A 13,442-nucleotide genomic window follows, 5' to 3' on the forward strand; every position below is an offset into this window, starting at 1 on the left:
TTTTTTTCTAACTACCAGGTAATGCATGCTTAATGTAGAAAACTTGGGAAAGGCAGAAGTATAAGAGAATTTTTAAAATCACCCTATTTGTCCCATTCGTCCCTTTAGCTTCAGTGATCCAGTGCCTGGCACAGATACAGATTAGGTACTTAATACACATTTGTTAAACACATTATCTTCAATTCCATTACCCAGAGATAAAAACCACAGTTAACTTTTTTTTTTTTTTTTTTTTGGAGAGATGGAGTCTCAAACTCCTGGGCTCAGGCGATCCTCCCGCCTCTGCCTCCCAAAGTGCTGGAATTACAGGTGTGAGCTCTCATGCCCAGCCACACAGTTAACTTTTGATTGTGTCGCCTTCCAACATTTTATATATATTTTATACAAAGGGGATTATATTATACACCTTTGTAGCCTGCTTTTTTTCCTCTCAGTAATATACCTACTAAGTGCGTGTTCCCATATTGATAGCTTCTTTACAACACCATTTTTAATACTTTCATATCATTCCTTCAAATGGCTATACCTTTTCCTAGCCAATTCTGGGAACAATTGACCCCCTGGCATTCGGCATGGGACCAGGACAGAACGTGTACTGTAATGATCGCCCCCCGTCCCAATTCTCCAGATAGGACATTAAGTTCCTGCCAGCATCTGCAGCCCGTCTCCTGACCCAAAGTTCAGGCTGCTGCTCCAACATAGTGCCACTCAGAGGAGGGCTCCACACCTGCCCCACCCCGCCCTGCCCCGGCCGGCGCCGCGCACCTAAAGCGCCGCCCTGGCAGTGGGGCTGGACGGAAGAGACCCTACGCGGGCCGGCCGCTCGCCGCGCATGCTCCTTCCTGCGCGCTGCCCTCCCCGGCCCCGCCTCCGCGGCTGCCGCCCGTGAACGGTTGGGATTTGAATCTGCCGCGGGTTGCAGCCGGAAGTATCGATCCTTCAGCCAGGCATGGAGATCTCCTGCCCCGGTGCGCGGTGCCCGGTGCAAGAGCAGCGTGCCCGCTGGGAGCGGAAACGCGCCTGCACCGCCCGGGAGCTGCTAGAGACCGAGTGGCGCTACCAAGAACAGCTGGGGCTGGTGGCCACGGTGCGGGACCTGGCACACACTCCCATTATGGGACAGGGACCCCAGGGTGTGGGAGGGTCTCTGCGAGGTCGGTAACCCGGAGTAGGGTGGTCTTGGACTATCCCTCTACATGTAGGGAGCCTGGGCAGACTTCTGCGGTTTCTGGGGGCGCTTGGCGTTAGCCTTCTCTTCCTCCAGGCCAGGAACCAATGTTCTCTCCTTCCGCAGTACTTTTTGGGGATCCTGAAAGCCAAGGGGACCCTGCGACCACCTGAGCGCCAGGCCCTGTTTGGCTCCTGGGAGCTCATCTACGGCGCCAGCCAGTGAGTGGAAGGGGCACAGGGAGAGGAAAGGAGGGAGAGTCCTGGCCTGTGGCCGTGCACAGAGCTTGGAGTCAGAGACTCAGGTTCTATTTGGAGTCCGCCAGTTACCTCACCTGTGGCCTTGGCCCAGTGCCTTAGCATGCCGTTTTTCTCCAGCTGTACAATGGGGTAAAAGCACTACTATTAGTGCTATTAATTCTCATGAAAACTAAATGAGGTGGTGCTTGAGTGGTTCTAGAGCTGCCCTTTTGCTGTCCTCACCCACACAGGGAGCTGCTTCCCTACCTGGAAGGAGGATGCTGGGGCCAAGGGCTGGAGGGCTTCTGCCGCCACTTGGAGCTCTATAACCAATTTGCTGCCAACTCAGAGAGGTCCCAGACCACCCTGCAGGTAACCTGGAGATGACCTTAAATCTTGCCCCTTACCTTTCCCTTTCATCTGGAGACCCAAACTTCGTACATTTCCTGCATTTATAGAGCCCTCTGGGTGCTCAGCTCTGTGGTAAGTTCCCTGTAGGGAAACAGGATTTCTCTCAGGAGCACACAGCTTACTGAAGGCTGGGAATGTGGATACAGATGAATGCAATATAAGGAGTGGCTTCTCTCCCTGCTTCCAATCCTTTCTCCCTCACTCCAGGAGCAGCTAAAGAAAAATAAAGGTTTCCGGAGGTTTGTACGGCTTCAGGAAGGCCGCCCTGAGTTTGGGGGCCTTCAGCTCCAGGACCTGCTCCCTCTGCCTCTGCAGCGGCTCCAGCAGTGAGTGAACTTCTCTTGATTCCAGCCGCCTCTCTCTCTTAGTTTTTTAGTGACTGCTGCCCTCTCTTTTAGTCTCTCTTCTAGTGACTGCTGCCCTCAGCTTTGTGGGATGCCTTGGGGTCGATCCCAAACTCCTGCCTCAACCCTGAGCCAAATTGCCTCTAAAAACCTTTTGCAAGAGTAAATGTGAACCCACTGGAGTACCCAGGGTCTGCAGCCTGAGGCCCTCAGCTGGAACTGTGGAACTTTAAATTGAAGTGAGGGGGCCTGTACTAGGGCCTGAGACACGGTTTCTGGAAAAGTTTCAGATGAGGGGCTGGCCTGGCTTAGAATTTCTGTGTCTGGGTTAAGCCTGAGTTAAGGGCTATAGTCAGGCTGTCTGTAGCATCCTCCTTGGGTTGATAAACTTTCATCTTCCAATCTGGCCTCCAGACTATGGCCAGTCTGCCAGTGACTCTTCAGTGTGGGATAGAAGAGGGCTGTGTGGTGTGAGCCCTGGTTCTGAGTCCTACATGAAAGAAAGGGATACAGTACCCAGAAGCAGATCTTTCCTGGCCTTGCAATTGAAGTATCGGTAGAGGGTGATCTGTACATCAGGCAGGGGGAATTTTGCCTGGCTCTGCTTCCCCTCAGACTTCCCACTGTTGAATTCCAGGTATGAGAATCTCGTTGTTGCTTTGGCTGAAAACACAGGTCCCAACAGCCCTGACCATCAACAGCTCACACGTAGGTTCTTGCTCCTCTGCAACGCAGGCTGGAGGCTTCCTCTCCTGTATCCCTTTCTGATTCTGACCTCCAACGTCTGGTATGATGACCCTGCCTTCCACTGACATGTATACAGTGTACCTACTGCTCTGCCTTTTCTTCAAGAAGTCAGACCCTGACCCTGGTCCCTTCCAGAATAACCTCTTTCACAACCATGGCACCCAAAGTCAAAGTTATATGGGGAGTAAGGTGGGAGATGTTATTCCAGGCGCTGCCCGACTGATAAGTGAGACTGCCCAGAGAGTCCACACTATTGGTCAGAAACAGAAGAATGACCAGCACCTTCGGCGTGTCCAGGCTCTGCTCAGTGGACGTCAGGCAAAGGGGCTGACCTCAGGTAGCTTGCCTACTTCCCCTTCAATCCTCAACTGCCCCATCTTTTATTTTTATCTAACTCCAAATGCCGACCAGCTGCTCTTTTCTTACTCACCCTTCTTCCTGTATGGACCCAGCACATAACCCCTATTTTCTCAGCCTCCCTTCCCTCTTATTCCCATGGATCCTGAAGCTGCACCAGAATAACAGTGCTCCCATCCCCCAGGGCGCTGGTTCCTACGCCAGGGCTGGCTGTTGGTGGTGCCTCCCCATGGGGAGCCTCGGCCCCGCATGTTCTTCCTCTTCACTGATGTGCTCCTCATGGCCAAGCCTCGACCTCCACTGCACCTGCTGCGGAGTGGCACCTTTGCCTGCAAGGCCCTCTACCCCATGACCCAGTGTCATCTCAGCAGGGTCTTTGGCCACTCAGGAGGCCCTTGTGGTGGGTTGCTCAGTGTAAGTAATAGGTGGGAACCCTAGACCCACAATATGTCTCAGGTGCGTATGGGCTGGTTTATCTCCCGGGTCTGGGTCCCTTTTCATAGGAACAGAGCCATCTACATTGAGAGAGGATAGCTGGGGCTCGGGCTTCATACCTAGTCATTGTCTCATCCCTGAATTAGCTCCATGGAAACAGCAAGGGCTTCAGCTTTGGCCTGGACCTTTCTGAGCCATGCGCTAAGAGGTGGTCTCTCTCTAGCTGTCCTTCCCTCATGAGAAGCTACTGCTTATGTCCACAGACCAGGAGGAGCTGTCACGCTGGTACCACAGTCTGACTTGGGCTATCAGGTAAGTTGTGTCTTCCCCCAGGAAGGGTGCTGTGATGAGGCCCACAAGCAGGAAATATGCAGTTCCTGTCTCACGCCCTACATTGGTCTGGCACACCCCAGCCACCAACCCCCAGATGATTTTTAATGAATAGAGCACTTATGCCAGTGCCTGAACTGACTGTCTTCTCTCCACAGCAGCCAGAAAAACTAGAGGAATCTTACAGATTCCAGAACTCAGGATACCTCAGGGATAGGTCACAGCCAGGAGTACAAAGGAAATCTTCTTCAGTACTGAACAGAACAGAACCCTTCATGATTTGACAAAAGTCACTTTGTGTTTGCCTGGACCAAGCTACTCCAGATCATCTGACCAACTCTTAAAAATCACGGCCAGGCACAGTGGCTCATGCCTGTAATTCCAGCACTTTGGGAAGCAGAGGTGGGAGGATCCTTCGAGCCCAGGAGTTCAAGACCAGCCTGGGCAACACAGTGAGTGAGATCCTGTCTCTATTTAAGAAAAAATAATAAAGAAATTTTATTAAAAAAGAAGAATCAGGAAACCAAGTCCAACCCAACTGAACCTCAACCGAACCAGCCCCTAACACAGATGAGGGGATTTGGGACTGATAAGCTCTGTGCTGTGTCCATGGCCCGTCATTTGTCAAGGTTGCAGCTTTGTAAATGTGGCTATTTTTATGTTGTGTATAGTTTCTATCATTTATTTTTCCACTGGATTTGAGTAAAGTCTTTTTCTTTTTTTTTCGGGAAAGACGCTTCTGTCTCAGTTTTGCTATGAGAAAAGGGATTTTTGGGCCCTGAACACGGGCATGCTGGTGGCCTCAGGAATACAAGGAAAAGAGCTGGAGCTCCCTCTATCTTCTCTGCTGTCACACTGGAAGGCAGCCTCTTTTTGTCCTAATAAGGACAGCTCTTCAAGAAGGCCCAGTTGTCCTTAGGCACCTAGTATGGGTGTGTACAACCAACTAGGATGGAAAAAACACACAGGAGCACTCCATCAAAAAACAGACTTTCTTTTACTCAACCTTCAGCTATCGTCCCTCCTTCCCGGCCAAGGCTGTGACTGGGGCCCTTTGCCACAGCCTGGCTGCACCTTCTCCGTAGCCCCCACTCCACCTCCCAGGAAGTAGCTAGGTTCCATGTCTCTGTGCTCCAGTTTGTGGGCTCCTCCCAGGCCTGACTGTCACCAACCTCCTCCTCGTCCTCCTTTAAACAGAAGTCCTCAGGAAGAGGTCTGCTGGCTTCTGTGTGGGGAGAGATCAGGAATGTTCCAGTTTCAGAGACTTTGTCTCCACCTCCAGCAGACTCGCCTCCCAAGCCTTCACCTGGTTCTGAAGCCTCTATATCCTTGTCCGGCTTGCTATCTTGCAGCAGCTCGTGGATGGTCCGTAGCTTCATGTTCAGAAGCTCCTGCTGGGCTCCAGCCAGAGTAGTCACACTGAAGAAATGTCCACTCAGCGGCTCCCAACCTATGTCCCCATTCCTCCCTCCTGCCACAAATTCCCCTAAAATTCACAGAATCATTGCTCTCCTCACCGCTCAAAAAGGGGGTCCAGCTGGGCCATCAGGTTGTTCAGGTGCTGCTCTGTCTGGGCCAGCTGTTGTGTCAACTGGGCCAGCTGTTGCTCTGGGGATAAGGGAAAAAAGGGGGCAGAAGTGGTTACGTATCTTCTGCTGTCCCCTTAACTCCCCCCACCCAGGACAGACTTCTGCTAAACCCACCTGACTGCACTGGCTGCTGCTTGCTTGCCTCCTCGTGGAGAACCGCAGTTTCATCTTTCCCCTGTTGTGGAAGAAGGAAAGGGCAGTACTGAAGCAACAAGGTTCTGCTCCATCACCTCAGTCTCCAGAGCCAGCCAAGAGAGAGTGCAATTTGAGGTGGAGACAGTGATTGGGTTTTTACCTCAGAGAATCACAATCCTAGTCTATCTAGCTCCTCACCCAGCACATGAAGCAACATGTCCTATGTCCCACACACGGTCATTCAGTTTGCTGAAACACCTCCAGGAATAAACAACTCTATCCGGTTTGAAAAAAGCTCTGGTGGCTGGGTGTGGTGGCTCACACCTGTAATCTAGCACTTCGGGAGGCCAAGGTGGGTGGATCACCTGAGGTCAGGAGTTTGAGACCAGCCTGGCCAACATGATGAAACCCTGTCTCTACTAAAAACAGAAAAATTAGCCGGGCGTGGTGGCAGGTGCCTGTAATCCCAGCTACTTGAGAGGCTGAGGCAGGAGAATCGCTTGAACCTGGGAGCCGGAGGTTACAGTGAGCCGAGATCGCGCCGCTGCACTCCATCCAGCCTGGGCGACAGAGCGAGACTCCATCTCAAAAAAAAACAAAAACTCTGGTTGTTAGACAGTTTATGCACAAAGCCAAAATTTGTCCTTTATGTATCTTCTTTCCATAGTGCTGACTGGAGCCTTCCAAAATGTCTCCTCAACGTGACAGCCCCTCAGGAATTTGAAGACAACGGTCACACCCTCACCCCCTTTCCTGAGTTTTTTCTGGTTTAATAACTTCAGTCTTTACAGTCAGTGCGCATTGATGGTGGTTTTCTGTGGTTGCTTCCTGAACATGTAGTGCTCTTAAAGCAGCGCCCTGAGGAGAATACAATTCTCCAGGGGCATTCTGATCGGCAGGTGAAGCACAGTGCCATGTTCCCAGCACTGATTGGGAAGTGGCTTGTCACATCCCACAGTGAACTCAGTCAACTGGAATGCCTAAGTCTCTTTCATAAGAGCTGCTGCTACTTTATGTTTCTTCCAGACTGTACTCAGGTCCAAGAACAGAATTTACTAGTCTATCCTTCTCAAAGTTCATCATTAAATTCAGTCATTCATCCTAGCCTGTCACATCTATCTGGGGTCATTATTAGCTATCTCTTCTAGTTTCATACATCTAAACTGGTTCCATCGGTTCTATTTTATAATGCAAGTATGTAATAGGGTCAGGGCTAAAGACACAGCCCTGGAAGGTACTACTTTTCAAAATGTACTGTCAACTTACATTTCAGGGCCTCCTTCCCAAGGAGAACATGAGACCACTTCATATCTGGAACTCTAGAAACACTGGCTTCAGCAATCAACCTCCTGTGCCAAGGTTGGCCCCACTCTTGTAGCATGGACACTGCTAGCTGGGTTCAAATCCCAGCTCCAGCAGTTGCCAGCGCTGGGTGACCTCGAGCAAGTGACTACTCTTAACTGGATTGTAGGAGAACTAAATGTGATGGTCATTATTTACAGTTCACCACACACTCTTCACATCCGTTACCTCCCTGGATTCTCAAAATAACTTCATTAATATTGGAAGGCCAACGGACTATTGTCTTTATTTTACAGACAGGGAAGCTGTGTCTTGTTCTTGGTACCCTGGCGCTCCCATGGAAGATTCGGGCGCTGGGCATCCCCACACCGGCGGTCCCGCACCTGCAGGGGCACCCCCATCCCTGGCGGCCCCGCACCTGCAAACACTTGTACAGCACAAAAGCCACGACGGCCGCGGTGTACAGCGCCCCCAGAGGCAGCGACCCGGCCCGGGTCCGCTCGCGCTGATCCTTGAGCGGTGGTCGCCGCCGGGGTTCCGTGGCCCCAGAGCCGGCGTAGGCTGCGTTCCCTGCGGAGGGAGGAGACAGGCGAGTCAGCCGAGCTGGGGCCTGGGACCCGTGCGCAGTCCCAGCCCTCCTCCAGCAGCCCTAGCTGGTACCTGGGTGTGCCCGGAGGTCGGGATTGGCGCGGTCTCCTAGGACCCCGGGCAGCGCACACACAAGCAGCAGCCCCACCACACCCAAGAGCGAAACTGCGCCCGCCATTGCGGGCCCACGCACGGGTGGAGGGATCCAGCGGGCAGTGCCGCAGCAGTCCGGCGTTGGTCGGCCGCCCCAATGCGCACGCGCACGCGAGCAGGCCCGCTCCCGGAAGGCCACGCCCACTCCCCGTAGGGCGGGGCCCGACCATATTTGCATAAGATAGTGTCATTCTAGCTTTCCTGTATTTGCTCATTTCTTGTCTATTAAGCTATTCTCCTAGCCACAATGCCTCTGGAAGCCTATAGTCTTAGAAAGTTATGCCCAAAAACGGTTTTTTAAATCTCACGCCACCAACTTTCTCACCCTAATCTAAAAACAAAATTTCTTTTAGGGCTATAAAGTGATACGATATGAGGCCGAAAGCGTAGGTCGTGCTGAAGGCCTGTATCCTAGGCTACACACTGTGGACTCTGTTCCTCTTCTTTCCGCCTAGGGGAAAGTCCCCGGACCACGGGCAGAGAGTGCCGCGTGTCTACGCACGTAAACGTTCCCCGCTTCCCACTCCAAAGTCCGCCAAGAAGCGCATCCCGCTGAGCGGCGTGGTGCGGGGGCGTCGTCCGTCAGCTCTTCTAGTTACGCAGGCAGTGCGTCTCCGCGCACCAACCACACGGGGCTCATTCTCAGCGCGGCTGTTTTTGTTCCTGAGACCAAGGCTCACTGCACCCTCGACCTCCCCGGGCTCACGCGATCCCTCACCGCAGGCTCCCAAGTAGTTGGGACCGCAGGCGCGCGCCATCATGCCCGGCTAATTTTTGCATTTTTTGTAGAGACGGATTTTCACCTGTTGCCCAGGCTGGTCTCGAACTCCCGGTGTCAAGCGATCAGTCCACCTCGCCCTCCCAAAGTGCTGGGATTACAGGCGTGACCCCGCGCCCGGTCAACGCGGCTGCTTTTCATGTGCGTGCAGCTTTACGCTGTTCTTGGCCTTGCTATGAAGTCCTTGTGCCTCATTACTCTTCAAATATGGAGCATTCGTGAAACAGCCTCCTCTTCTACCTCCCTCTCCATCTGGCAAACGCCATAGTAGCCACCATTCACTGTGTAGCTGGTACACAACATATGGTCTCTGCTTGGGCTAGAATCCTGCCTCCTGTACTCAAGAGCGGTGACCTTGTGAAACTTACTTCTCTCTCTCCGTGCCTTCCTTTCCACTCTGAGGAATGAAGATAAGCACTTACTTCAAGAGCTGTGATGATTAAATGGGATCACTCAAGTAGAACCGTGCCTACGTATTAGTGATTTTTTTTTTTTTTTTGAAACGGCGGGTCGCTCTCTTGCCCAGGCTGGTCTTAAACTCCTGGGATCCTCCCGCTTCAGCCTCCCAGGTAGTTGACATTACAGGCACGTGCCACCACGACGGACTCTAGTGATTTTTTAACTTGAGCAGCTACTACTATAGGCCAGACAGTTGAAATTACACTGACTCTCTCCCTGACATGCCGCTGCATTCCTTTTCTGCATAGCTGGGTTCTACACAACCTTCAGGTCTCAGCTCAAGTGTGTTCCCATCATTCAGAACCCTTAATTCAACTTCTAATTTATTCTTTAGTGCCGCTGTTTCACTTTCTTCAATACCACTAGACAAGCAGTCCCCAACCTTTTTGGCATTGGGGACCAGTTTTGTGGAAGACAATTTTTCCATGGACGAAGCGGGGTGGAGGGATGGTTTCCAGATGAAACTGTTCCACCTCAGATCATCAAGCATTAGATTCTTATGAGGAGCGCGCAACCTAGAGCCCTCTCATGTGCAGTTCACAATATGGTTCGCGCTCCTATGAGAATCTAATACCGTGCTCATCTGACAGGAGGCGGAGCTCAGGCGGTAATGATCGCTGGCCCCGCTGTCCACCTCCTGCTATGTGGCCCGGAGCCTAACAGGCCACAGGCTGGTGCTGGCCTGTGGTCGGGTGTTGGAGACCCTTGAGCTAGGCTGGTCCTAAATTCCACGAGGGTGGGAGCCACCTCTCTTTTTTCTTTACCATTTTACTCCCAGAGCCTAGCACAGCACGTGGCACCTGGCGATAGCAGGCACTCAATGAATCGTTGTTGAATGAAATTAATGAATGGTTACAATGACCCAAAAGGGTAATATAATTAAGGTCTTTCAAAGAATGAGGCAACTGCAATTCAGGAAGGTTAAGTACGCTATTAATCAGGTAAGAGGCAGGGTGGCGATTTCACCAGTTTTCTGCCTGTCTCTATACCTTCTGTCGAACAGCCTTTCCCCATCCTTGTCTTCCGTGACTTCACCAGGCAGGCAGGTATTCCTCCTGTTCCACAGTCTCTTAATGTTCCACAGAGTCTTTCATGGTCTCTTAATTGGGATACACTGGGTCGTCTGTCTAGTTAGATCAAGAGCTCTTTGACATGAAACCACGTTCCATTCATCACATTTTTATCTCCAGAGTCTGGCATACAAACAGGCAATCAGTACATCATGTGTGTTAAATAAATGAATGAAGCCAAGATCGGTGGCTCATGCCTGTAATCCCAGCACTTTGGGAGGCCGAGGCAGGCGGATCACCTGAGGTCAAGAGTTCGAGACCAGCCTGGCCAACATGGCTAAACCTCGTCTCTTAAAAATAGAAAAATTAGCCGGCTGTGGTGGCGGGTGCCTGCAGTCCCAGCTATTTGGGAGGCTGAGACAGGAGAATCACGGGAACCCGGGAGGTGGAGGTTGCAGTGAGCCGAGATCGTGCCACTGCACTCCAGCCTGGGCAAACGAGTGAGGCACCTCCTCAAAAAAAAACAAAAACAAAAACAAAAATTAACCAGGTGTGGTGGCCAGCACCTGTAATCCCAGCTATTCAGGACGCTGAGGCATGAGAATAGCTTCAACCTGGGAGGTGGAGGTTGCAGTGAGCGGAGATCGCGCCACTGCACTCCAGCCTCAGTGACAGAGCAAGACTCCATCTCTAAATAAATAAATAAATAAATAAACAAACGAAATATGGGTGTGTCTTCTTGTTTTTCCTGAAAGGAGGGAGAGGGGCAGGACAGGGAGAAACCCTCACCAAGGGGAGTTATCATAGTCTAGTTCAAGGGTCCCCAACACTACTGGTCTACGGCCTGTTAGGAACTGGGCCGCACAGCAGGAGGTGAGCAGCGGAGGAGCAAGGGTGAGCGGCAGAGTAGGGAGGGAAGCTTCATTTGTATTTACAGCCACTCTCCAACCTGGCATTACCGCCTGAGCTCCGCCTCCTGTCAGATTAGTGCAGCGTTAGATTCTCATAGGACCACGAACCCTATTGTGAATTGTGCATGCACGTGATATCGGTTGTGGGCTCCTTATGAAAATCTAGGCCAGACGCAGTGGCTGATGCTTCTAATCCCAGCACTTTGGGAGGCCAAGGTGGGCAGATCTCTTGAGGCCAGGAATTCAAGACCAGCCTGGCCAACATGGTAAAAAAAAAAAAAAAAAAAAAAAAAAAAAAGGCCGGGCACGGTGGCTCACGCCTGTAATCCCAGCACTTTGGGAGGCCGAGGCGGGCGGATCACAAGGTCAGGAGATCGCCATCCTGGCTAACACGGTGAAACCCCGTCTCTACTAAAAATACGAAAAAATCAGCCAGGGGCGGTGGCGGGTGCCTGTAGTCCCAGCTACTCGAGAGGATGAGGCAGAAGAATGGCATGAACCCAGGAGGCGGAGCTTGCAGTGAACCGAGATAGCGCCATTACACTCCAGCCCGGGCGACAGAGCGAAACTCCTCCTCAAAAAAAAAAAAAAGGCTCTACTAAAAATACAAAAATTAGCTGGGCATGGGGACGCATGCCTGAAATCCTAGCTACTTGGGAGGCTGAGGCATAAGAATTGCTTGAACCCAGGAGGCGGAGGTTGCAGTGAGCCAAGATCACGCCACTGCACTCCAGCCTGGGTGACAGAGCGAGACCCTGTCAAAAAATCAAAACAAAACAAAAAAACCACAATGCCTGATGATCTGAGGTGGAACAGTTTCATCCCAAAACCATCCCCCCCTGCCGCACAGGAGTGCATGGAAAAATTGTCTTCCACAAAACCTGTCCCTGGTGCCAAAACGGCTGGGGACCAGTGGTCTAGGTGACGACCCAGTGACAGCCTGGGTACGCAGAGCAGGGTAATAGAAACCTTGAATCTAAGCCAGTTGGCACAGTTGGTGTAAATAAGAGGTTCAGGCCAGATATAATAATGATAAGTGGTCCCCAACTGATTATTGCCTTTAGAGAACTCAGGGCACTATTGCCAGATCTTTATTCGAAGGAATCAACAAATTAGAATTTTAAAAATTTGAAATCTCTCAATTTTTAACTGTTGACAAGCAATCAGTGGCATACTTAGCATATCTGACACCAAGTGGATGTGTGTGTGTGTGTGTGTGTGTGTGTGTGTGTGTGAGAGAGAGAGAGAGAGAGAGACAGGGTCTCCCTCTGCTGCCCAGTCAGGAGTGCAGTGGTGAGATCATGGCTCACTGCCGCCTCAAACTTCTTGGATCAGCCTCCTGAGTACCTGGGACTGCAGGTGCACACCACCATGCCTGGCTAATTTGTGTGTTTTGTTGTTGTTGTTGTGTGGTTTTTTTTTTTTTTTTGTAGAGACCAGGGTATTTATTGCCCAGGCTGGTCTTGAACTTCTGGCCTCAAGGAATCTGCCTGCCTCAGCCTCCCAAAGTACTGGGATTACAAGTATGAGCCACCTTGCCTGTCCCGGATCATTTAAAAAACATTTTTCTTTCCTTTCTCTCTCTCTTTTTTTTTTTTTTTTTTTTTTTTTTTTTTTTTTTTTTTTTGAGACAAGCTCTCACTCTGTTGCCCAGGCTGGAGTGGCGCAGTGGCACAATCATGGCTTACTGCTGCCTCTATCTCCCAGGCTCAAGCAATCTTCCCACTTCAGCCTCTTAAGTAGCTGTGACTACAGGCACACATGCCCCCATGCCTCGCTAATTGTTTAATTTTTTGCAGAGATGGGAATCTCACTATATTGGTTAGGCTGGTCTCAAACTCTTGGGCCCAAGCTATCCTCCCACCTCAGCCTCTCAAAGTTCTGTGATTACAGGGGTGAGCCATCGCACCTGGCCCAAGTTTTTCTTTCTTTTTTTTTTTTTTGAGATGGAGTCTTGCTCTGTCGCCCAGGCTGGAGTGCAGTGGAGTGATCTTGGCTCACTGCAGCCTCCACCTCCTGGGTTTAAGTGATCCTCGTGCCTCAGCCTCCAGAGTAGCTGGGATTACAGGCACCTGCCACCACACCTGGCTAATTTTTGTATTTTTAGTAGAGACGAAGTTTCACCATGTTGACCAGGCTGTTCTCAAACTCCTGACCTCAGGTGATCCGCACACCTCAGCATCCCAAAGTGCTGGGATTATAGGCGTGAGCCACCATGCCCAGACCCAAATTTTTCTTGTTTTCTTTCTTTTTTGGGGGGTGGGGGGCAGGGTCTCACTCTGTTGCCCAGGCTGGAGTGCAGAGGCTTGATCTTGGCTCACTGAAACCTCTACCTCCTAGGCCCAAGCAATCCTCCCACCTCAGTCTCTCCAGTAGCCGGGACCACAGGCGTGCACTATCACACCTGGCTAATTTTTTGTATTTTTGGTAAAGATGGGGTTTTGCCATGTTGCCCAGGCTGGTCTCGAACTCCTGGGCTCAAGTGA

At 51.3% G+C, this 13,442-nt stretch overlaps 2 protein-coding genes across 11 annotated transcripts; one reads left to right on the plus strand and one right to left on the minus strand.

Moving 5' to 3' along the window:
• Positions 1-647: 647 nt before the first annotated feature.
• On the plus strand, positions 648-7,329 carry ARHGEF39 (Rho guanine nucleotide exchange factor 39). 8 transcript variants are annotated; one of them, XM_030817505.1, is made up of 10 exons: positions 648-1,087; positions 1,295-1,389; positions 1,659-1,779; positions 2,026-2,144; positions 2,800-2,870; positions 3,118-3,246; positions 3,451-3,680; positions 3,848-4,013; positions 4,190-6,107; positions 7,029-7,329. In XM_030817505.1, exons 1-8 carry the CDS (start codon positions 950-952, stop codon positions 3,998-4,000), a joined length of 1,056 nt encoding a protein of 351 aa, XP_030673365.1. In that variant the 5' UTR covers positions 648-949; the 3' UTR covers positions 4,001-4,013; positions 4,190-6,107; positions 7,029-7,329. The 8 variants fall into 8 exon arrangements, with proteins under 8 accessions (XP_030673365.1, XP_030673360.1, XP_030673361.1 ...); XM_030817500.1 differs by having other exon boundaries at positions 863-1,087; positions 4,190-4,483; XM_030817501.1 differs by having other exon boundaries at positions 863-1,087; positions 4,193-6,107.
• Positions 5,006-7,921, minus strand: CCDC107 (coiled-coil domain containing 107). 3 transcript variants are annotated; one of them, XM_012508926.2, is made up of 6 exons: positions 7,718-7,921; positions 7,476-7,627; positions 5,735-5,795; positions 5,549-5,639; positions 5,338-5,450; positions 5,006-5,256 (listed from the first exon to the last, which is right to left on the minus strand). In XM_012508926.2, the coding sequence occupies exons 1-6, from the start codon at positions 7,821-7,823 to the stop codon at positions 5,033-5,035; spliced, it is 747 nt and encodes a 248-aa protein (XP_012364380.1). In that variant the 5' UTR covers positions 7,824-7,921; the 3' UTR covers positions 5,006-5,032. The 3 variants fall into 3 exon arrangements, with proteins under 3 accessions (XP_012364380.1, XP_003263410.1, XP_012364382.1); XM_003263362.3 differs by having other exon boundaries at positions 5,006-5,450; XM_012508928.2 differs by lacking the exon at positions 5,006-5,256 and having other exon boundaries at positions 5,373-5,430.
• Positions 7,922-13,442: the final 5,521 nt, after the last annotated feature.

Source organism: Nomascus leucogenys, chromosome 8 (assembly GCF_006542625.1).
Source record: "Nomascus leucogenys isolate Asia chromosome 8, Asia_NLE_v1, whole genome shotgun sequence".
In the NCBI taxonomy this organism is placed as follows: domain Eukaryota; kingdom Metazoa; phylum Chordata; class Mammalia; order Primates; family Hylobatidae; genus Nomascus; species Nomascus leucogenys.